Genomic DNA, 25205 nt, shown 5'->3' with positions numbered 1-25205 from the left:
GGTTTCTAACACTCTAAAGTTTAAAAGTGCCAATCAAATACTTGCAGTTCTTTTTCTTTTATTAAAAAATAATAGGTGTTAGGGCTAGGGCTATAGCTCAGTGGTAGAGCATTCGCCTAGCGAGCACAGGCTCTGGGTTCCATCCCCAGTACCACAAAAAAAGGTGTTAATTACTATTTTTAAAATAAAACATAAATCTAAGAGTCATAAAATGCTTTTTTTCTGAAGGTACAGAGTGGGTGAAGTGTTTGAAAGAAAAATAATTTATAAATTACTTTGTAAAACACAACCCATTCGCATGCTATTAACTTTGGAAGTTAGGTCCTCTCCTAACAAGGCTTTTATTCTACCTCATACTCCAAACTCTTAAGGCTTTAAAACATTCAACTTGCCTTTATTCTTTTATTTGGGGGGGTGAGGGTATGCCTGCCAGCTGGTTAGAAGCCAAGAGTTATCCAGTCAGACCTGAATGGAAAAATCTATGATTTGTTTATTTCATAGTTCAAGTTCAAAAGCAAGAGACAATTTAAATAATAAAAGGATAACAGGGGAAAATGCACAGAAAGAAAACAAATCAGTAAGAGTCCAAAAGAACCTTCAAGAATATTTAATTCGGAAAATGTTATTGGTTTAGAGAACTTGACTGAAAGAAAACAGCTGGACAGAGTTCAAGGTTTTAAATTAAAAACAATCTAACAAGGTCTATGGGGATAACTCTTTGAGCCATATTTTGGAGACCAGATTCATTTCTACCAAGTAAAAGTAATAGCAGTCTAAGCTAAAAAGGAAATTCCTCACAACTGAGGTAGTTACTAAGTATCAGCACATTTTCCAAGTTCTCTCAAGGCAGCTTAGCTATTTACAATCTATTTTTCCTCATACATAAATGGAGTGCCTTTTCAATTTTATGTCCTCTGTGATTTGTTAAAAAAAAAAAACACTTATACACACCAGCCAGAATATGCCTATTTTATTAACATCATGCTTTAATAAATAACTGGCTACTTCTAATAAAATTAAGCCTCTGTTTACAACAGCCCCCAATATTTTATTGACCATTCTGCAGAATTTGGTGTAAAAAGTTGAATGAAATGTAGACCCTGAGCTATCAAGTAATTATGTTTCAATATAAAAATAGAGAATTACTCTTACAACTGAAGATTGAACAATAACACAAACGACTTCTCTGTGGGTTTTCGGTTCTGTAGAATCACCTGGGATCTTAATGGCTGTGTAGAGCAGGAAGAGACTTGCAGAATTTCAGTCTTTCTGAAAGGGCACCCCTTTTAAAGTGATTTGTTACATTCTCATAGTTTTATGAGCTGTCATTTGGTAAAAACACAAGGAAAGGGGTCCTAAGGGGGCAAGGCAGTTGTCAGTCTTTGGCCTGGGACGACAGATATGGCCTTTGCCAGTTCACCCACATGGCTAAGAGTCACACCTAAGATATGGTCTTCTTAGCTCTACCTACTCCCATCCCTCCCCACCTCCCCAAAAAAACGTGAAAAAAATCTGGACACCCCCCTTGAGGGGGCTCCTTGGCTAGTATGGTGAGCAAATAGCTGCAAACCACAAGTCCTTGCTTTACTGATCAGAGGGGGCTGGGCAAGAAAAAAGGCTCAAATCAGACACAATTACTTAAAAAATGGAATCCAAAAATAAATGCAAATACACATGCACAGACAAAAATCTTTGCTCGAGTGTTGACAGGTATTCCCTGAGCCCAGGCTGTACCCCAATTCTAGCTAGCTCCCAGAAAACTTCCTTATATAGCTGGGTTTGAAACTTGGATCATTCTGACAAGGGGGCACCAAATGAGAATGTGGGTCACTTACTGCTGCCCCTGGGATAAAAAATTAAAGAAGGTCAGTGTGGACATGAAAACTTGTACAGGGTGGTTTACTAACTTGCCTGACTGAAAGAAAAATAGACTCCCCCACAAACCCAAGTGTGAACATGTGATAACTGTGACTCCATGAATGCCTTTTATCTTTCAAGGGAGACTACAGCAAGAATTTTTTAGATAGGCTACACTCTATGCATCAGATTCATGAAACAGAGTGACATGTGGTCTTAGGCAAATCAACTCAACCAAAATGGATAGTCTGCAGTCTCTTCCAATCACCAGCTATAAATGAAGTATAACCTTCTTCTTGTACAGATGCTTGAATACAATCTGACAAGTGGCCCAGACACCCACTTGTGCCTTCACATTCTGTCCTAACTTAATAATAACAAAAATCCCCAAATCACCTCTGCTTCTCTCCAGATAAGGCAGCTAAAATAACAGGGATAAATGGAAATTTTACTGCTTGTTGGGCTTTTCCTTTTAATAAGATAACATGATAAATAAAACCTGCTTCTGTACAGCTATTTAATATTTCAGAAATACGTACATGTTACATGCCAAGAAATGACCCTGGTTTTCTTGTAAGAAACAAGGTGAGATTGTAATTGGAAAAAAAAAAACCCACAAACAAAATGAGGAAAAAAACCAAACAAACAAACAATAGAGCGATAAATCAGAAATGCACAACTAACTACAGTTCTGTACCTACACTGTTAGCCACATTTAACATGATTTTGGAGGAGCAGGGACCAGCTTAACGTTAAGTACAAGTCCCTTCTGCCCCCAAAACTGAATGAGAAAACAAAGTCAGCATTTTTTAAACCAGTGGCCACATAGTAAAAACTGTACATTGTTGTCCATTCATTTATAAAGCAAAGTCACTAGGATGGTACAAAAGTGATAATTGGTGCCTTTTAACTTTCTGATGAGGAACACTTTTTTTTTTTTTTGAGAGTTGGAGAATTATCTCCACTCTCTCTGCATAAACAGGAACAAGACACAGAAGATGATGAGGAGGTAGGGCTGTGGCCCTGCACGGGCACCAGCACTGTCGGCTTTATCACTGCCACTCTTCCCAGCATGGTCAGTGGCATTGTACTCAAACTCCGAAGGGCACTGCTGATATTCACATCCACTTCCGCTTCCTTCTCCACTGTTTTCATCACCTGTGTATAAAAAAGTAAATAAGAGATTTCATTCCACTTACTCTCATCACAAGGCATGTAAGAACAACTCATGTTTTCAAACTGCAAAGGCTTACTGATATCAAAGAAGTCCACATCATTCCCATTGTAAGCATTCTTCATTTTACTAGTCATAACCCGAAGAGCCATAATTTGACGAAGAATCAGGGTGTCTTGTTTGCTGGTGTTAACCTGGACCTCAGGGTTATTGCCCTGGTTGGCTAATCCATTTCCTGTCACTGCAAACAGGTACCTGAAATGAGAAATGACCCCATTAAGATGATCAGTAAAGCAAAAGATAACAGATCGGCCAAGATTTCTGCCAGATACTAGTATCTACTCAGAGTACGATTAAGTGGAAGTTCTTCATAATGAACTTTAATTTTTCCTTATCTTATGTGTGTATCTTCTTTTTCTAATTTGACCATGGCCTTTTTCAAAGTTGTCTTCTTCGTGGAGGTTGGTGGATCAGAGTAAAGTGCCTTCAGAATGGGTACTTATCTAAGTTACAGAGTGTGTGGGTGTGTGGTGGAGTGGGGAAAAGGGCACACAGGCCATCTCGAAGAAAGAGGAGGAGACCTTTTGAGAATTGGAACTTTATGAGACCAGGCCATTGAGGATTGCATGTTTGTTTGTTTGTTTGTTTGTTTTTTAAATAACAAGACTAATTGGAACAGCCTAAAGCTAGAATATAACCACTGTCAAACTTTTGACCCAGTAGTCTTTGTAAGTAGCTGATCACCTTTCCAACACTTCTACTGCAAAGCCCATTTGTTTTTTTAAAATATTTTATGTTTTAGTTGTAGTTGGACACAATACCTTTTTTTAATGTGGTACAGAGGATCAAACCCAGGGTCTTGCATGTGCTAGACGAACGCTCTACTACTGAGCCACATCCCCAGCCCCTGCAAAGCCCATTTCTAAGAACATCTAGAAACCTTCCATGTTATTGCTTCCTACTCTGAACTGCTTCCTGATGCCTGCACTATAAACTGGGAGACCCTTTTCTGAAGATCACCCAGCCTCCTAGGAAGAGGAGTACTCAATGGTGGCTCACCTGCTTTTGCCTTTCCCATTCCAGCAGTCATCTTCATTTCCGTTTCCTGCAGCCATCCTCTCATCGTTGCAAACATTGCTAGGGAGGGAAGACCAGAACTTCTTGGCCTGCTTCAGTTTCTCCTTGACATCAGTAACCTAATTAGGAACATTTAAAAAAGACTTCTGTAAAACCACACAAATCTCCCTACGGATGTGCCTTCTGATTTTCCTAACTATCTCCAGAGTGCTATGCACTTCAATTTCAACTGTAGTCAGAAGAAAAATATGCAGATCAAATTTGTAGCCTGAAGTACAGAATCACACAAAGGAATGAATATTTGAAATGTAAACTCTGAAAGAGTTGCCTACAGCCACTGCCCACTATACCTCCTAACTACAGACCCACCATGCCCTGTGCCCTGTAGATACAATGATAATATACAATCTCTTCACCCACAGATTGTACAGTCATGATCAAGCTTACGTATTATCCACTCTGGGAAACTTGCCGTTAATGCTCTTCCTCTCCACCCACTAATATCTCCCCAGGCTCTCCATCGTGTGTTCCCTCCTTCAACTATGTTAACACTTTCTTATATTTTTATAGCACATTGCTGTGTATAAAGCAATCTGCCTATATTCTACTACTCTTTTCCTATCATAGAATTTACCATATATCACCTTATGTTAGAAAGCCTGGTCCATCTGCCTCTTCCCCTTTGTTGGGGCTTCTTGAGAAAAGGACTTATTCCTCTGGGCCTCCCTGTGTGTAGCCTAGTGATAGGCACATAGTAGACGCTCAGTAAATAAATATAGCCAAACTGAAGGGAAGTTTTGAGATGAGACTTACTGCATCCTATTTTATTGACTATATAGGAACTTTCTGAGCTAGAAAATGCCATCTTCATACAATTTTCTTGAAAAGTTATACCTGAAAAAACCGTTTGTATGCCTTCCAACTAAAAATTCATTGAGCAAATGTTTTCAGTTCTTTGTCATTAAACATGTCCATCCCTGCAAAGTACTCACCAGTCGGTCCAAACTAGTGCCAGCTGCTGTGGTTGGGCGTTCCTCAGGATGATATGGTCTGAAGCGAGCACTGAAGGCACTTTCAGAGATGGAACGAGAAATTCGTCCAGCTGGGAGTGGCTTGGGAGGTCCACATCCCTGGAAAACCTGCATTGGAATAAATGTGGTCATATTAGGGAAGTCATATGGCGAGTACAGGGGGACTTCCAGCTCTCCTCCTCAGTATCCTGCCTTCATTACCTTCTGAGACACCTGCACACTATTCTCCTGCATGTTCATTATAGCATCAGAAATCTTCACATCAATGGGATCCATGACCGACTCAATGTTGAAAGGACCCTCCAGCCTCTCTGCAACCATTAGCATGGCATCTAATAAGAGATTTGGGGAACAGCACAGGATAAAAAGTAAATCATTAGTTCAGCCTTAGGTGATACATCTGATAATTTTCTTGCCTTTGTTTCTTGCATGGGGTTGGTGGGAGAAGGCACTCATCATAATAAATTCTTGCTTTTCTATCTATTTCCATTACACCGAACTGTATTGAGTCATCAAGTATCAGTAGCTCCTTAAAGTGTGAAATGGACAGATGAATGCTTTGTTCTATAGCAAGGTAACCCAATCAGGAACCTTCCTTTATATTGATTATTTATTCCTTCATGTGTCAACAGCTATCACTATAAGGCTCTGAGCTAGCACCCAGCTGACAAACCTAAGGCTTGAGGGAGAATAACATGCCAGTTCTCCCAGAAACTTTCCTAGGATCTTTTCATTTCAGGTTCCATTTACAAATATTGAAAATACAAATCAGTTAAAATCGTGGCATACCAATTATTTGCTTTTATTTTTTTTAAATAAAAACTTTCAGATCCTCAAGTGCATAGTCGAAAAATACAAATGAAAGTGTTCTAGGCATTTTAGTAAGTTTCCAAATAATGAAACTTCAAATAAAGCAATTTTGGTGTTAAGATAAACTTCCCATTTGAAATATAAAAGCCTCAATTTATTTTAAAGTAAAACATGTACCTCTTTTTTATTCAAGTGAAAAGACAACATAAGAGAGTACATAAAGATTGTGTGCTCATAATGTATACCTCCAATTACCTGCAAGTCACTTTTAGGCTTTGGAGGAGCCTAGCATGTTCTGGTAAATATTCAAATCCCTTAAACAAATTATACTGTACTTGTTTCCTTACCATTCATGATTGCTGGGATTAGGAGGGTTAGTATTATTGCTTGATACTTGTTTGTGAAAAATTAGAAGAATGTGGAAATGAAACCCCCCAAAGAGAAAAAGGACATTTTATTAATGACAAGCAGTGAACTTTTACTACATTTTCCTTATTGACACTCTAGTGCTTAATGCATGGCAAGAAAAACACTGTAGACCCCCATGATCCTCTGTCTTCAGGTAGTCCAAGGTCAACTAATAGAATGAAGGGCTACTTTCCAGAAGATTGTGTTTCCTTCTCAACTGCAGCCCCCAGCTGAGCTTCTACTTGAGCTTTCTAATGGAAAGGAGTTTAAGCTCAGTACATGGATGAAACCGAATTTGGTCGTCAACCTTTTACCCTCCACCTAGATCAAATGCTAAACAGCATTTTAAAGTGTGAGTTCATTTCTCTGAACTACAATTCTGATATCAGAAACAACAAATAGATTTCCATGAAATGCATTTTTAAAAAAGTAATAACAAATGAAGTTTCAGATGGCATTGTGGGAAGCGCCAATAAAGTGACGCTTCTAACCTTGAAGTAAAGGCTGACAGCATGAATATACCATTGTGCTAGAAGAGAGAAAAATGCTTTTGATGTATGAGCAAAAGGAGACTTTTGTAAACAAGTGGAGCACAACTTAAATGTGTTCATCATTGTCAAACATCAGGGCTGCCACGTACAGAAAGCACATTCTTTCGTAAGCCAAGAAGAAATCGCTGGCTCCAAATAAAAATATTATGAATAGACAGATAATAAACATCCAAAATGCAGAGGTTTAAACAAGAAAAAACAGTGCATTTGGTAACTACTTGTTCCCCTAGTGGCAAGAAAAGGCCAGATCGCTAATGTGTTTGTGAAAGACTGAAAGGAAACATAAACCCCAATTCTTCTGGCTGTTTGGTGTCTTTGTAAACTCTGAGCCTGCCGGCCATACACAAGGGCCTGGGAATGGAAAGTGAAGCTGGGCCTTTGTCGGGGCCGGTGCCATGGCGTTGTGTGTTGCGCAGCTGAAGAATGCGACTGAGGATGCATTCTGCCTGCACCCCACAGCCTGGGAGCCAAAGCTGCTGCTAACCCCTGCGGGAAGTCAGGATTGGCTATCAATCGGCTCTTCCGTAACATCAACCAGCCCTTGTAAGAAGCCCCAAGAGAAATTCAAAGATGGTTAGCTTGGTGCTTTGGTTTTCTTCTGGTTGATATAAACCACAGGTCTCTTATTTGTGGGATCTCTGACTGGCTCCTGCCTCCTGCCAGGAACTGGCTGGTGTCCCTGCCAGCAACCCCAATACTAAATACCCACTGGCAGCAACATGTGACATTAATAGGGCTGGCTCTGAGTCAAATGAATGTAACACAGCTTCAGCACCTGATGGAGAACAAGTTGCACCTAAGAATAATTTGTGATTCTCTAGAAATGATTTTTTTTGGGTGAGTCTCATGAGTGAGGGGGCAGGAATTTGGCTTATTTTTCAAACTGAAGGTTTCAGGTGAGTTCCAAGATATTTCAACTATTTGGATCAATCCTGATAAAGATGGACAAGATGTTCACGTTTACTAAAGGGTCACCATTCATGGCAATATGCAGATGCAATTGGGAGGACAGAGCGGGCATGGCAGCAAGAAGGCAGCCTTGGAAAATCCTCCCTTAGTCTTTTAATGGGTCTAGTCCAACTGCAGAGTTGCAGTGCTCAGGATACTGGCATTGAGTTGCTGCCACCACCCCCACTCTCTGCTGTGCAACAAAGCATCCCCTTCTCACTAGGGAAAGCAATTCCTTTTGCATTGTGCTGCCAATAATCAGAAACCCACATCTTCAGCCTCCCGACCTGACTGGAAGAACAAAAGGCAGTTTCCCGACTTAACTCCAAGATCTGATTTAAAGAAGGGGCAAAAAAAAAAAAAAAAAAAAAGCCCTTGACCATTCATTAACTGCAGTCATTTAAAGGGGAAAGAAAACTTCCTTGCAGAGAGGGGAGAAGAAGACGACAAGGAAAAAAAGAGAATTTACAGCAGAGGCATGTAAATTGGGACTGAATTCTACAACCCAGAGCAGATTAATTAAACCATTGTGAAAAATTCATGAAAAAGCACTAGAGATTAACAATGGCTATTACTCCTGGCCTTTTATATCAGCTTATTAGAAATAAAGACTAGTGTACTCACTAAAAATGAAGTTTAGATACAATTACATACCTCATTCCTCCAAAAGGTATCACTGAAAATGATTGGGGAAAAATCAATTCAGAAATCCTATCATTTTCCACTTGGGTTTAATTGTACTTCTTCAAGATAACACATGTGATTTTTAAAATATACTACAAGAACAACATCAGCAACTAAGGTCTTCTTGTTTAAGAGTAACTGGCTGAAAACATTAATTACAAAGCCAGAGTATGGTTCTGATTTGATATGGATTTGTGAACTCTTGGAAAAATACACAGAAGAATTTGTATTTTAATACAAGGACAAGAGGACTTTTGTGACGACTGTGGCTGGACATGTCAGAATAACGGAACAGTATGAGGGAAATTCCCTTCTGTTCTCCATACCAGATGTATATGTAGGAAATTAGCAAAGCTGGGTTGCTATTGACATACAGCAGTTTGTACTGTATGGTGAATTCTATTCTTTGGCCCAGAGAAACAGTTGATTATAGGGAATGTGGAAAGGCTTACCATCTTTCTCTATAAACCCAACTTAGCAAAAGTGAACTGAAAACCTGACATTTTGGTGTGGGGATAAGGGTGGGATAGGTGGTGTTGCTGGGGGGCATCAACTTTACATCTGGAAATGCCATGAGCTATTATTGTCATGAAAAATATTTGGAAGCAACAATTTCTCCTGTAGCTTCATGAAGTGCCATTTGTTCCTGTGTGTATTTGCTGGTCTTATGCTTTCCCTTTCATGGGATTCTGCTTTTCTGTGTGTAGAAGATTTTTTTTTTCAGGTCTTCCAGCTTTGAGCTATTTAGGCTACAATTGTGCTGAAGTGCTTAATATTCACATCTTTTTTTTTCCTGTGTCAGTGTTCTCAAGAATCTGTTGGAGCCAATTTATTGATGCACTTTCAAACAGAGTTAATATGGTAATTAGCTCTCACGCAGACTAAAAAGCATTCCCCAACCACAACCCTCCCCACCAAAAAAAAAAAAAAAGGCAGTAAACTGTGCACATGTTCCCATGAGGACAAATAACTGAAAAATAGGTGCCTATAAGACATTCAAATTCTGCAATTATGCAAATGTGACTTGGGAGTGGAAAAATGAGTTTGTTTTTGTGAGGTGTTAGTATGTGTGAAAGGTCCCACTAACATGCACCATTAGGAGTTTCAGCACTGTCATTGATGTTTTAGGGCTAATATGCAATAAGTAGGTATCAAGGTAGTTGATGTATGGCTATTTAAATTATGCTTATTTTGTCTTTCCTACAAAATCATAATTAGCCATCTCAGAAACTGACCATGGTTGGGTGTATTCTGGGTTCTAATAATGGTTTCCCAAGTGGAAGGCCTATGAAGGAGCACTCATTCCTTAAATTTTCAGGCAAAGGTGCTTCCATGCTCACCAGAGCAGTCTACTATTGCTAAATCCGCTATAGAAACAAAACCCTTACATTTTCATAATTATATTTCTCTTGATCCAAAGAATAAATGGGTATTGGGAAAAGTGTAGGAGACCTGGTTGCAGTGTGACAGACCATTTGAAAAGACACTTTCATAGCTCTGAGAGGGCTGTACGCCAGCATTTACATGGATACAAACCTATGAAATACAACTAAAACTGACCTTTAGGCAGAAAATATCAAAAAAGCACTTTCTCAGAGAGTTATTAAAAATTGGTAGTCACTATATCGAATGCAATGAGATATGCCACCATTAGCTCAAGGGAACTTTTATTTGAAGAATGGTCAGCATGGTCACTGCTCTGGCAAGCCCTTAAATAGCTAATACTAAAATGAACAGAAATTTCACAGCTGGCAATTACAACATTCTTTGTGGCCAGAAGTGGAGCCATTTCCAACAACACAAATACGCTAATCGCTTGCTCACCTATGAAATTGTTCCACTCGATATCAAGATCCCCTTGGTTAGCCAAACAGCCTCTCATGATGTTTGAGCAGTAGTTGTAACATGGCTTCACAGTCACGAGACCCTGGCAATGGGAGCAGTAGATCATCTTCAACAGGGCGTGGGTACACTGGGCTGTGGGGTTTACCTAAGGTACAAAAAGAAAATTAGTAGAGGAGGGGTTAAAATAGTCAAAGAAATTGCAAATCTACTAAAGTGACATTGAAAGCTTGGCCATGAATTTAATTTATGGATAAGTTAAAACTGATCACAATTAGCAGGCCTGGCCTGCCTCCAATGAAATAAATGAAATTGAGGTCAGATAAATGGAATATCTGTGTTGAAAAGAGGAAGATGGAGGTGGGAATGAACATCACAGGACCTTCAACAACCAAGCTGCATGTTATCTCCCACTCTATAAATGACCATTCCTCCCCTAATCTCCACCTTCCTGTTTCCCAATCTCTCATACACACACACTCTCCATACTCATTTTCAATAGCTCAATTACTTCAAAGTTCTTTTATAAATAACCTTCCAGAATCGGCTATGAGACACAGTCATGGAGGTGACCTGCTATGGCCACTACAATTAGTGGTCTTCACCAGACTGAAACACAGGCACATGTTCTTTATAAACACATTGACTCTAAGACCACCTTTTAAACCTTAACTCCTGAAACAAGATGGATTGAGAAGGGTACAATGTGTGTACCGTTTTATGCCAAAAGCTGCACAGAAGACGAGTAATGTATTCTACGAGGCAGAATATGAATAACTTTAAACTTGAGAGCATGTGAAGGCCTTTCAGGGTTGGGAGCAGTAGAGCACAAGGTGCTCAGGGAACAGCTGACAGATGAGGAGAGGCTTCTGTTAAATTTTGAAAAAGGGATTGGATTTAGGTGGAGAAGAAGTAAAGGGAGATCTTTCAGGTAGAGACAATGAAATAAACAAAAGCCATTAGAGAGTATACCGGTCATGAAATTTCAGAACAGAGTTGAGAAATTTGGGGAAATTATGTTGAATGCATAGTATATGTGGCCTGAATTTAGAGGGGCCTGAACACCAGGCAGAAACTAAGACACAGTATGGCACCACACAGGGCTACTCAAAGTTTGTGAGGGAGGGAAGCATCCTGGATGAAAACAGTACTGATGTCAGACTAGCCTAGCCACTCTCTGCAGAGAAAAGGGACTTGGTTTCAAGTTTCTTGTTGTATAAGGTAAAATTGTCTTGGGCATAGAAGATTTCATATAATTCTGCCCCTTGTGTCCATCAATGCTTAGAAAGGATCATGGCTAGGTATCCCTGGTTGGCAGCTAACTGAAAGTTCCTGTCTTATCCTTTCTGTCCCTCTGTCCTCTTTTGGAGTGTCTATCAAAGGTTACTGCATTCTTCCCTATCCATATCAACCAGTTCTACAAACAGACTTTCAGAAGCAGATACTGCTTCAGGAAACAGATGCTGGGATGCAGGGTAGCTGGCAATGTACTTCACCTGCTCTGCTGTGTTACTGTGAATACTTCTTATCAACAGTGCCCTTAGGAACAGGAACAGGGGATTAGTACTATCAGGAGAAAAACTTAACATTGTCAGGTTCCTATGTGGTATATGCGCGCGCGCGCGCGCACACACACACACACACACACACACACACACCCTCATCCCAAACAGAACTCTAGCCTAAAAGACGGAAAAACAAAACAACAAGATGGTAATTGTATACACTGAAGTCAACATTCCCTATAAAGAATTAGAACTTTTCCACAGTTTTAATCAGTCCCAAATGTTCTCCTAGGAATTAAATTAGTCCTTTTAACTATGTATTAATGTATAGTAAAATCTTGGCTAACCAATACCCTCGAGGAATGGCCCTCTGGATAACCAGATTTTCTGGATAGCTAAAAGTTTATGCTTTAAAGTCACAGATTGTTAGGACTTTGATATTTGTCCACCTTTCATTTTACAGATGAGCAAACAGGCCTCAAGAAGGGAGGTAGCCAGAGAATCATGGGATCGTAGGAAGGGGCCTTAAAGATCACTGTAAGCTGTGCTCACATTTAAGAGATAAGAAAACTGAAGCCAAAGACTTGCTGACAGTCACCTTGCTACATTTGATTCCAGTACTGCATCTTATCAAACTTTTGTGACAAAAAGATTTCCCAGATGTATCACATTTCCCTGCCTTCTTAAACAGAAGATAGGAAACTCTATTCTTAGACACTGGTTATTTTCCTATTTTAGCTGTGTTCCACATTGGTGAATCTGTTAAATGGCTGAATCTTAAGAGAGGTGAAGAGTTATATAGATGACTATGAAAAATCACACAATAGCACTTGGCATTGTTGACTGTTATGCTTAAGAGCAGACAATGCCCTGATAAGAAGAAATGTAAAAATCTAAGTGCCAACAAATAGTTACAGAGCACTACTCTGTGTCAACGATTATTCGGCAAGGTATTTGTGTTAGGTAGCAAGGCAAGTAAGAATTTCTGCATTGAGATATGAAACCTGTTTTACAAAACACAAAGTAGCATGGGCATTTGGGAAATGAGCAAAAATTTTAGATTCAAGTTAGTCATACTTGAGAAACATTTTGTTTTCAAACATGCCCTTTTCCCATTCCTCTTCTTTTTTGGCATGGGGAATCAGAGGTATGCAACTGTAGAGAATAACACAGTGTATTCATAGTTTAGTTACAAGTTAAATCATATGTGCAGTAGATATTGCACTATCCCCCACTAAAACAGGCTAATGAAGGCTTAAGTTTGAAAATCAGAGACCAAATGAAATGATACAGTAGAATTTTCTTAAAGGAAGATTATGAACCTAGGTTTGGTGGAATTTTTCTATTTCATTCATTGAGCGGCAGGTAATGGTGATAAAACCCCGGGGCACTTAGCCACTGAGCTATATCCCTGGTCCTTTTTATTTATTTTTTATTTAGAGAAAGGGCTTCACTAAGTTGCTGAGACTCATGATCCTCCTGCCTCAGCCTCCTGAGCCACTGGCATTACACACGAATGCTACTCCACCCGGCTCCATTTCATTCTTTGGTTTTGTACTGACTCATGCTTTGCTCATAATTTGTTATGCAACTACTAAAAATGATTACAAGGAACTTGGCTATAAAATGCTATGGGAACACTAAATAATATCATAACTGAAAAGAGAGATGAAGTTATAAGAAAACTCAGATGAGAAGGGACATATAAATACCAATGTTAGAGAAAATTGATCTTGTGTCTCACAATCACAAATCAGACCACCATGCATGAAGGGAATTCAGAACCTGAGAATTAAATCCCATGTGTGGAATGAAGTCTGAATATATAGGGAATGCCCTTCTCTCTAGCACTGGGAAATGGATCCAGGGGTGCTTAACCACTAAGCCACATTCCCAGACCTTTTTATTTTTTTTAATTTGGAGACAGGGTCTCACTAAGTTGCTAAGGCCTCAAACTTGTCATCCTCACCATGCCTCAGCCTCCCTGGCCCAAGAGAAGAGTTATAAATTTTTACTTTTCCATTTCCATGCTATTTCCCTTCTCTCTCCCTTTCCCTCCCACCTCTCAACCCTGTTTAATGATGGTCTTCTTCTTGTGCTCTTCTTCCCTAGTCTGTTCTTAATTACAGAGAAGGGAAATAGCATGGAAATGGAACGAGACCCTCAGGTTTATACAAAATTACATACAAGAGGAAGTGAGGGGAAAGGGAAAAATAATACAAGGGGGAGGAATGAATTACAGTAGTGGGGGTAGAGAGAGAAGAGGGGAGGGGAGGGGAGGGGAGGGGGATAGTAGAGGATAGGAAAGGCAGCAGAATACAACAGACACTAGGATGGCAATATGTAAAGCAATGGAAGTGAAACTGATGTGATTCTGCAAGCTGTATAAGGGGCAATATGGGAGTGCATAACCCACTTGAATCAAAATGTGAAATATGATATATCAAGAACTATGTAATGGAGGGGTAAGACAAGATAATACAAATGGAAGAAACGATTTACAGTAGAAGGGGTAGAGAGAGAAAAGGGGAGGGGAGGGGAGGGGAGGGGGGATAGTAGAGAATAGGACTGACAGCAGAATACATCAGACACTAGAAAGGCAATATGTCAATCAATGGAAGGGTAACTGATGTGATACAGCAATCTGTATACGGGGTAAAGTTGGGAGTTCATAACCCGCTTGAATCAAACTGTGAAATATGATGTATTAAGAACTGTGTAAGGTTTTGAACGACCAACAATAAAAAAATAAATAAATTTAAAAAAAAAAGAAATAAAAATAAATAAATAAATAAATTTTTACTTTTTATTGGTGTATTCTAATTATGCCTAACAGTAGAATTCACTGTGACATATTCATACATGCACATAATTTTCTCCATTTCATTAAAGATAAGGATTTTAAAACAGTCAAGAAGTTAGGTGCAGTGGTGTATGCCTGTAATCCCAGTGACCTCAGGAGGCTGAAGAAGAAGGATCTCAAATTCAAAGCCAGTCTCAGCAACTTAGTGAGGCCCTATCTCAAAATTAAAAAAAAAAAAAAAAAAGACTGGGGATATGGCTCAGTGGTGGAGGAACCCTCAGTTCAATTCCCAGTACCAAATCAACCCCCCCCCCAAAAAAAGTCACAAGACCAAAAGAAAGAAGAGTCCTGCAAGGCCCCTCAGAAGAAGGGGTCAATAATGACAGCATTCCAGGACTTGGGGCCCCACCCTCACTAACCTGACCATGCTCAGGATGGTCAATGCAGAATGCCAAGGATTAGTTCTACCTTCTGACTGTGTGACTCCCCAGTGAGTAAACCAAATGGCTGCCTCTCTTTTGGAATCTTCAAGGGCTTTTTTGTAAGAAGCAATGTAGGTTATAAAAGAACCAAAGATGTGCCAACTACCATAGGGAAGAAAGAGCCAAACAATGGTATATGGTACTGTAATTTAAAATACTTTGGAATTTCTGGCAAATGTCCATGGTTCCTTGATCTAGTGGTGGCTCTTGCTATCACATGTTGATACACTACACATTGCTGGGTATTCCTATATAAGTTCCCAGTGGTCTCTCTACACTCCCAGGGACAAATCTTTCACCCGTAAACAAATTCAACAGTAGACCAAGTCATACTTTGTTCTAGGGCTTTATTCATTTTGAATAGAAATTCAAGTTCATTCAAATTCTATTCCCTGGTAACTATCAAAATCAATTACTTCCTTTGAGTCCCTCAAAACTTATTAACTGAAGTAGATTTACTTTGGAAGACCAAAGGCCAAGTAGTAGATGATGCCACACAGGGGGATTAGCAAAAATGGTAACTATACTCCAAGGCATTCCTTTAATCCAAAATTCGGCATTTATTCTGGATAGCATGGCCTGCCACTTAAAACATGCAATTTGGTTGTTACTTTGGGGCATGGCTCTTGACTAACATTTGATATGCTTTTCTTTTATTTAGAAGGGCCTATTGAGTCCACATGTCAGTGACATTCAGGTTCATTAAGGCTGGGGGTGATGACTGCCTTTTACAAAAGCCATGTTTTTTGGATGTATCTTAGAGATTTCATAGTTATTTCTCAAAAATCATACAAAGAAAGAACCAGAAAAGGAAACTTTATACTCCTCCACTGCCCACTTTCAACCAAAAAATGGCCTAATGCTCTCAGAGAGAAAATGCTTATTTAGCTTTCATAGTTTTGTGGCTATGAGGCTCTTGATGCCAAGGTGCAAGAGAAAAATATTGTTTTTCTGACAGTTACTATTGATAACTTTTATTGGATTTTACTGATTTATAGGATACCATTATAGAGTACTTAGTATGTGTCAGGTTCTGTTATTAGGATGGCAAATTATTAATATATCTAAGTCTCCAAATAATAACATGAGGCATTTATCCTCTCATTTTACAATGAATTAGAGGGAGGCTTAAAGAAATTAAAGGACTCACACAAGGTCTTCCAGTAAATGGCAGAGCCAAGATTTAAACCAAGGAATTTGTTTTCAGAGCATGTGTACCTTCGTGAGGTGTGTCTAGTTTTATTTGTTTGGTTTTTTATTTCTGCAGTGCTGGGGACTAAAATGAGGATCTCACATGTGCCAGGCAAGAGCTCTACTACTGAGTTACACACCCTCAGCCACCTTGATGTGTATCTAAATGGCTTCTTTTGAGTTGTAGACTGTAGGAAGCTTGAGGGTAACAACTGAGTCTGGTCCCTCTCCATAGCTCCCAGACCTAGTATAGTATTTCCACCTCTTAGCTATGAAGCTGGATGCCTCCTAGTGATAATTTGTAGCTTTCAAAGTTAACTGACCAAATAAATCAGTTTTTGTTAGAGGGCAATTTAGGACACACCTGTTCTACGTGGAGCAATACTAACATTTGAATGAGAGGACACATTGTGTAATAAAATAATAATGACTTAACTAAGTACCAGACCTATATCTTTAGAGCTGCTCAATGTGTTTATAGAGTAAGGAAGAATATACAATTATGGTGCATTACTCACTAGCCCCTGCTCATAAAGAATTCAAAGGCTCAAGAAAACACTGCAGGACTTGGAGAGAAAAAGAGTTCTCTTGGAAAACAATTCATATTTTACCAAAGTTCTAAAGTTTTGAATGAACTGCAGCTAACTATAGCAGAGATTATCAATTCCTACTAAAAAACAGGGCCTGATATGAAGAAAAAAAGGTCTCAGATTATTTATGTAAAAAATGAGAAATATATTTACCTTTGGAGGCAGGTATGATAGAAAGAGAATGTCATTTGGACTGAGTTTGAGTTATTGACCCATAATGACAATATGCTGATACTCAATTCCAATCCCTTTGAGTTTGATCAAGGCCTTTCTAAATGTTAAGGTAATTCTAGGAGGCGACTTAGAATCTCAGATTTTTAAAAATATTTATTTATTTATTTCTATGTGGTCTTGAGGATTGAACCCAGTGACTCATACCTGTGAGGCAGGCGCTCTACCACTAAGCTATAGCCCCAGCCCCAGAATCTCACATTTTTGGAGTGAGTCTATGTTCCATGGTAAAAGTCAGTGGGGGAAGAAGTCTCATTTTCTTTTTAAAATAATCACTGTGGGCTAGGGATACAGCTCAGTGGTAGAGTGCTTGGCTATCATGCATGAAGCCCTGTGTTCCATTCCCAGTATCTCAAAACATAACACAACAAATTACACCTCCTTTTTGCCTTCCCAATGATATACATTTAACATGACATCTGCATGCCATATCTGCTATAAAAAACCTTTGTAGAAAAGTTTCCTTCTCTGCAAAGACTTTTAACATACATTGAGCTTTTTAACCAAATAACCTGCATTTCCCAAACTCCACATTAAAAACTACTGCAAGCAGCATGCAAAAAGAAAAATGCTGGAGCAGAACTGTTCACACAGCCTGGATTTCATTTCAGTAATTCAGAACGAGCCTTAAGCCACATTACACAGTGATGGCAGTCAACATGCTGCACTCAAGTTAGAAACACATTTCCTTTTAGTTTATTCCAGTTCCTAACATACATTTGTTGCAGTAATCTTATTTTTTTGCACAGCCAATAGTACCAAACAAACAGAAAAGGTCTAGATTTTATCTGTTGCCTGGTAACATAAGTACTCAATAAAAATAACAGGAAATATTTCCCAAAATTATGGTAAGAGAAAGAGATAGGGAACCCACACTTGTTGTGGGATGTGATGAGTTTATTCAGCAATTTCCTAGCTAGTTTTGAATTCAATGCACAAAAAGGAGGATGAGAAGTTCCTATTTATATGATAATAGAATGTTGAGAATGTAACAAAATATATGGAACAAACTAGGATTCATTCAGAAACATTTGTGGGCATGTTGTAGATGGAATTGAAGCTGCATTAATATTTGAAAGTGTGTCTAATTTTTGTCTGAAATGACTGGATGCAGTTATGAACTGTGTATTGAAATATCATCATATTGCCCCCCTTGAAGAGGGCTCTATTTTTGTTTTGCGCATGTGCAATCTCAATTTGTTCAGCTCTGGCACCTCCTGCACACCTACCATTCCTAACCCCACTGTAGTCTGAATCTTACCTAGTCTTTAAGACCATAAGCAAAAAGTAATATTAAGGGTTGAATATATGTCTGCACTTGGTATCTTAAACCCAGTGCCTCACACCTGCAAGGCAGGCACTCCACCACTGAGCTATAGCCCCATCCCCAGAATCTCACATTTTTGGAGTGAGTCTACATTCCAAAAATTGTGGCTCAGTGGTAGAGTGCTTATGTAGCATGTGTGAGACACTGGGTTTGAATCTCAGCACCACATATAAATAAATAAAGCCCACTGACAACTAAAAGAAATTTAATTTTTTTATATTGATGCTTTTTAAGTTTATATATAATGATTTTGAGAAGTGGCAAAGTATTTTTTAAAGTATTCTTGTAGGTGCCAGGGCATTGCGAATAGAGAGAAATGATGGGAGAGTGATGCACTGTTTTCAAGGCAAGACAGTCATTTAGACATCTCAATGGTAAGACACATGATTTCTAATTATAGCCCCTGTAGTTTGGGGTGGGGTATAGACAGAGTCCCATTATGTCAGTGTTAATTGAAACCATGAGAATGCAACTCTCTTTGGCGTAGGAGCTATTAATTTTCATGGTGCATGTAACCACTTGTGCATTTCCAAAAGACCACAACAGACTTTGCCCTTTCAGGCAAAACTGCTGCTACAAGCAGGTATATAAGAAATGTATCATGAACCATAGCAAATAAAGATGGAATAAGTAATACAAAGACGTGCAGCACTAGGGTATTCTTGAACCATCTGCTACTAATTAAGAAGACTTTTCTGAAGTTTGAGTAGAAAGCTCAATGGAGTGCATTGAAATCACTGGATGTTTGGGCCCAGAAAATTGAAGCAAGGCACATTTACTTCAGCGAAGCAGTGCCTTTATCTTGAAGTAACTTAAACTTGATTGTGCTAATGGCCTTTCAAAGATTTGGCTGTGATCAAATCATTGCTCAACTTAAAACTGCAACCATTTTGTTGCAGAAGTAAACTGTAAAAGTAGGGCATCCACTCATAAAGAAAAGTAGGAACATCTCTGAGTTAAGTATGTAATCAGTAGCCCCAAGACTAGGATGCTTGTCATATTTGATTTTAAGGATCTCTTTGTAGATAAGTAGGAAAGGTGGGTCTCTTCAATTAGGAAACACATTTCCTACTCTAAAATGTCTTTTTTAAGCTCAAGGCAATTAATTTTATTGGGCACCAAAAGAAGGTATGTTTATTTCTTGGGTTGTTCTAGTTCCACATGGAAATTGCTGGTGGGCAGGTGTTAGAAGGGGTGATCCTGTATCTGAAAAAAATTGCTTCAGGGCCCAAACTGGTAGAAGATTTTAATTATAAATTAGTCACATGGATTTTTTCAACATTTTCAATTTCAAATAGGTTTTGAAAGCCAGGTCATTCATTGTCTTCCTCATGTCACTGTACCTTAAATTCTATTTAACTGGTAGTCATATTTCAACAGTTCATGTAATATTTTCTCAAGTGTGCAAGTATGCTTGGCATGCTTTTACAAACATTCCACAGATGGTATATTTGGATACAATTCTTGCTTATGTACCTTTAGAAACTGATATGACGCCTATGTGTCTTCCTATTGTTAATTTAGATAACATAAACCAACCTGGTTGAAGGGTTTGATTTCAAGTCAATCCTCAAGTCTAGAAGCAGCACAATGGTGAAGCCAAAACACTATTTTTCTATAAAGTTTCTGATTACAAATACAATACTTAAAGTCTATAAAACATTATTTCCAACCTTACTGCCTTTTCAGCTTAGGGTAAACACAAGGAACTGTTGAAAAAATGTCAAATGTAAATAATTGATCTGGATTAATCATGCACTGTTTTAGGGACTCTGACATAAGTGTTTCCAAAATTAATAATGGTTGTTGGGGTTGGCAGAGTTGAGGAACCAAATTATTCCTTTAATTATAACAATCATCCCCTCACCCCAACCACAGCCTCATATACCCCCACAGATACTTGGAATGTATAATAAAAATATCATAAGGAAGAAGAATGAACAAAAACAGTACAAAGAATTATTTTCTGATAGTTGATGGGCTGAAGATGATATAGAAAAAAAACAATAATGTAATGCAATCAATCAACTAATCCTTATTATTATCCAATGTGAAAAATCGTATAAGCAACTGTTTTTCATAACACATTATCCTTTAGAATCATTTTCTTCATTCTGCTAAATAAAATCTTCCTCTTTAACTGGGATGACTGTAGGTCCTGGGCAGTCCTCATTGCTTATTAATAGTGACACCTGTTGTCTATATGTAGTTATTAGCAATAAGCACCTCCTGGTTTAGACAATACATGTCCAAGTTTGGACAATATATTATATGGTCACATTAACTATAGATGAACTCTCTGATAGGGAGTCAGGTGACTATTTCAGTGTTTGTAGTCCTGTCCAGTGTTTCTGTTGACCGGTCCTTAAAACAACCAAATGGCCTAATTGGAGGCTGCTATCCTGTGTGTATAGTCTCTTTAGCAATGACCTACACTTTGGCTTTTCCTTTGAGGGCCTAAAGGTAACACTAACATCAATCTTGCAAACATAACTTTGCCCTAGTATATCTGTTTCTTCCCTGGTATTGGGGTCATGGAAGGGGAGTGGTGGAATGGCTTTGCAAAAATTTTTCAGGGGATGGGAATATAGTTCAGTGGTAGAGTGCTTGCCTAGCATATGCAAGATCTTGGGATCTATTGCCAGCACCACACACAAAACAGCAGCAACAATAACAACAACAACAAGCTTCATTGAGGAAGGAATGGGAAAATAGCAATAGAACCTTTTCCCCTTTGAAATCTTGCTCAAAACCCTATTGCATAAAAGCAAAAAAAAGCAAAGCTTCTCTGGTGAAACTAGGGAGGTAAAGGCACAAATGCACAGTCTCACCCACTAAAAAACAGCAGATCCCTTTATCTTTGTGGAAGCCTAGAAGCACCTTCCAAGCTGGCCTCAAGGACCATAATCTGAAAAAAAAAGCACTGATCTAGTCCAATTTGCTTAATGTACAATTGAGGAATCAGGTTCATTTCATCATCCTGCTTACACACTACAATTTTATTTCCTGTAATGGTAATCCTATAAATAATGTCATGGTCAAGAGCAATGGGGCCCACATTAATTATCATGGAAAGCTCTGTCTTCTAAAAGGCTCTGAGTATAACTTATAATAAGGGAGCATGGGCTCATGGGTTGGTTATAAATGACTTTCTAGACTATAACTAGTAGGCTCCAACATAGTCACTCAAAACAACCAAATGTGGAACCTGTGTGTATAAGTTTCTTTTCCAAGATGGGGAGTGGAATAATAAGAACTGAAGAGTATGGAGGTTATTAAGCTCATTTTTGAAGTTAAGATTCCAGAGCAAACACATATCCTACTTCTAAGAATGGTTGCTAAGGAAACCACAGAAAAGAATAATGATATATGAAGATGTTCATCATGGTTTTGTTTAGCAACTCTAAAAAGCACAAGTATGAGAACAAAGTGTGAGAGAAGAGGAGGCAAGAGATAAAGAGAGAAGACTTTTTGAGCCAATGGAATTCTAGTGATTCATTTCTGTACCTTTCCCAAACTTGCTTTTAAAATGAAACAAAACAAAAACACACACATAGAATGCAAACAGCACTTACCACAGAGACTTTGCCCACTACATCTCTTGCAACTGCTAAGCCTTGAGCAAAAGTACGGGCTGCCACAAATGCACGAGTAACTTGTAGCTTCAATTTCCGAGGGACATCTCCAAAGGGCTTGAGCTGCTCAGTATACTTGCTCACACATTCCAGATACTCATCTGTGAAGTGATACTGGGAATTCACCAGGCGGAACATCCGTTCAAGGAGACGAGCCCAGAAGTCATTAAGCATTTCTTCCAGGTTCACATTTCCTACCACATAGTAGTGCTTCAACTCCTTGAAGAGCTCTTTAAATACTTCTGAATTTTGCATGTATAAGCGGCCATATGTCTTCACAAACATATCATTCAGGGATTTCTCTGCATTTTCAAGTAGTTCTTTGAAGAATTCTAAAAACAAAACAAAAAATGAGAGAAGGGAAGAAGGGTTTTTTTTTTTTAGTAATTAAATAACGAAATGTTTTGTAGATAAATTTGAAAACTGAAAAGCATCAAGAAATTAAATTGGAAAACATGTTTGTATACAGAGTGAATGCTTTCTGGGGAATTTATCAATTCCAATCACTTGTCAGTGAAAAAAAAAAAACCTATGTCACAAAGTCACTTACACATGTGTCTACCTTTAAGAGATGGAAAAAATGAAATTTAATTAAAAATATGAAATTTTAAAGCAACAACTACTCAAGAGTCAGTATAATATACACACATTCTCTTTCTGAATGAAAAACTAAACAAAAATAAACAAATATCTAAAATATCAGGTTTTGAGGAACTTTCAACAGCATGACTCTAACCCCTAATTGTAACCTAAGAGCTGGATAGGCATTCTCAAAAGTTGTTTTACTTGGGTGTGAGGTTTTTCATTTCTCCTCCTTACATATCTATGTAGTAAGAAATTCTTGAGGCTAAGAAACATGAAATAGCCCTAGAAGCAAGCACAGAAGGGTTCTGAAAGTAAGTTCTTGGGTCCTCTGTGATATTAATATAAATTAATCTTGGGCTCCTAAAAGATTCATACAGTGTCCTTTGTATGTGAAAGAAAAAAAGAAAGAGACATAGACAATAAGAATATAAATGCAAGGCTGGAGTTGTAGCTCAGCAGTAGAGCACTTGCCTAGCACATGAGAGGCAATGGGCTTTATCCTCAGCACCACATAAAAAATAAATATAAATACATAATGGACTTTAAGCATAGCTTTTATAAGAGGACATGGAAAAATAACCGAAAAAATACAAACAGGAATACCTAGTTATTTTAGATTTATATTTTGGCCACCACACAGCCATGGACAAAGTGTTAAAGATTTTAATCTCTCAAGTACAAATGATGAATTGGTTTTCTCGTCTTGGAGCTTTTCTCAGGAAGTTCAATGAAAAAGAGGAGCTAACAGAGTATCTGTAACATTAATCATTCTTAAAGAATCTCTTGCCTGGTATAAAAATAAACACCTCATGATATCAAGTTTATAAGCAGGAAATATAATAAATACCAGAGCAAAATATAAGGACCACATCAAATAAGAAAGTGTCTCTAAGTGAACATGGAGCAGAAAGAAAATATGCCACATACTTCAAAGCAAGAACATTGGCAAGCTTATCAAAATACAATAGAGCTACAAAACTATTCTCTTCTCACGCTGGGTGGACAAACCAGAGACTGACAACTAACTCCAAATACATTTTTACAAAACCTGAACTATCTTTTTTGGAAAAAGATAGAAGTGTGTGTGACTAACCCTTTCGTGCCAAGAGATTCTCTACCTATGTCTCTCAAGCCCCTAACTCATCACTTCATGTTTCCTTGAGATTTAGGGATAAAGTCCATAGTTCTTTCTAGTGCTAGGTTTTCAAATTTTGAATATGCTTGTTTGTTTGGCTTTGGGGGAGCTCTCTCCTTCTTTCATCTAGTTTTTCTTTCTACTATTGCTGGTCTTTTATTTCCTAGGCTTGGATTCTCTCTGCAGAGTAAACAAACAGGCAGGTCAACCCATCCCCATTGGCATTTTTACCAAAGCTCTCTCCCTTCAAGTGAGAGGGCAGAAAATGAAAAAGAAAAAAAGAGCTAGAGGAACTACATGAGTCAGGGTTCTCCTAAGGAAAATAACCAATAGGGGGAAAAAAAATATATATATATATAAAATTAGATTGGCTCACACAATCACAGAGGCTAAGAAGCCCCATGATGGCCACATATGGGCTGGTGAGCCTCAGAATCTGATAACTGCTAAGTCCAAAAGGCCAGAAGCCTGAAAATGAGAGAGAGGTCAATGATACTGCCCCAGTCCTGGGACAAAGGCCTGAAAGTCCCCTGGAGTGTCGCTGGTACATATCTAAATTCAAAAGCTAAAGAACCTAGAGTCTGATGCCACAGCAGCACAAGAAGGGTCAAGTGTAAGCAGTACCAAGAGCTGGCTTCCCTGTTTCTTCCATGTTTTTTGTTTCATCTGGGCCCAGACTATTTGTTGGTGCTGCTGGCATTCAGAACATGGCTTCCTCCACTCAGCTCAGTGACCCAAATACCAATCTTCTCTGGAAACACTTTCACAGACACACCCCGATGTGTGCTTTATCAATTCTCTAGGCATCCCTCAATTCACTTGACAACCAAAACTAACCATTGCAAGAACCATGTAAGTAGTCAACTATCCTTTTATTCTCTCCAAAATCCTGCAGAGTTTTCAAAGCATGAGCCGGGGACCAGCACTGCATCAGAATCAGCTAGATACTTGTTAAAAATACAGGTTCTTGGTCCCACCCCAGTCTTACTGCATCAGAAACCCTGGGGTTGGATCTACCCTTGTGTGATTCTGCTGTAGCCTGAGGTTGGAGAACAACTGTTCTACCTGATAAAACTTCTCCCATTTCATTTTTCACTAGCAATCACCAGCTGCTCAGCAACTACTGTGTTGACTGTAGAGCATTTGGGACAAGCAGTACTGTTTTAATCAAGGGGAAAAGTCTTTCGAATAAATTGCACCTAAAAAAATTGTTACAGCCTTAGATGTTATTTTTATGGTGTCTTGGGGACAAATTTTCTTATATGGGACCCTCTTAACTAAGTATTAATGTGAATGATTAAATGCATGCAGCACTTTTCTACAATTCAAAGTTGGGCAG

General features: G+C 38.6%; 1 protein-coding gene across 1 annotated transcript in view; it reads right to left on the bottom strand.

Annotated features, from left to right (window-relative positions):
- Window positions 1-955: 955 nt before the first annotated feature.
- Window positions 956-25205, bottom strand: part of Gpc4 (glypican 4) — a 111911-nt gene continuing 87661 nt past the window's right edge. Inside the window, exons 3-9 of the mRNA XM_005337689.5 lie at window positions 22087-22478; window positions 10365-10530; window positions 5341-5471; window positions 5101-5247; window positions 4091-4227; window positions 3111-3286; window positions 956-3015 (exon numbers count right to left, since the gene is read on the bottom strand). Of these exons, the coding sequence (XP_005337746.1) occupies window positions 2813-3015; window positions 3111-3286; window positions 4091-4227; window positions 5101-5247; window positions 5341-5471; window positions 10365-10530; window positions 22087-22478 (1352 nt within the window). The 3' untranslated portion in view covers window positions 956-2812. The remainder of the gene's footprint in view (window positions 3016-3110; window positions 3287-4090; window positions 4228-5100; window positions 5248-5340; window positions 5472-10364; window positions 10531-22086; window positions 22479-25205) is intronic.

Source organism: Ictidomys tridecemlineatus, chromosome X (genome assembly GCF_052094955.1).
Source record: "Ictidomys tridecemlineatus isolate mIctTri1 chromosome X, mIctTri1.hap1, whole genome shotgun sequence".
In the NCBI taxonomy this organism is placed as follows: domain Eukaryota; kingdom Metazoa; phylum Chordata; class Mammalia; order Rodentia; family Sciuridae; genus Ictidomys; species Ictidomys tridecemlineatus.
Note: the sequence above shows the minus strand (reverse complement) of the source record. Positions and strands in the feature narration are given on the sequence as shown.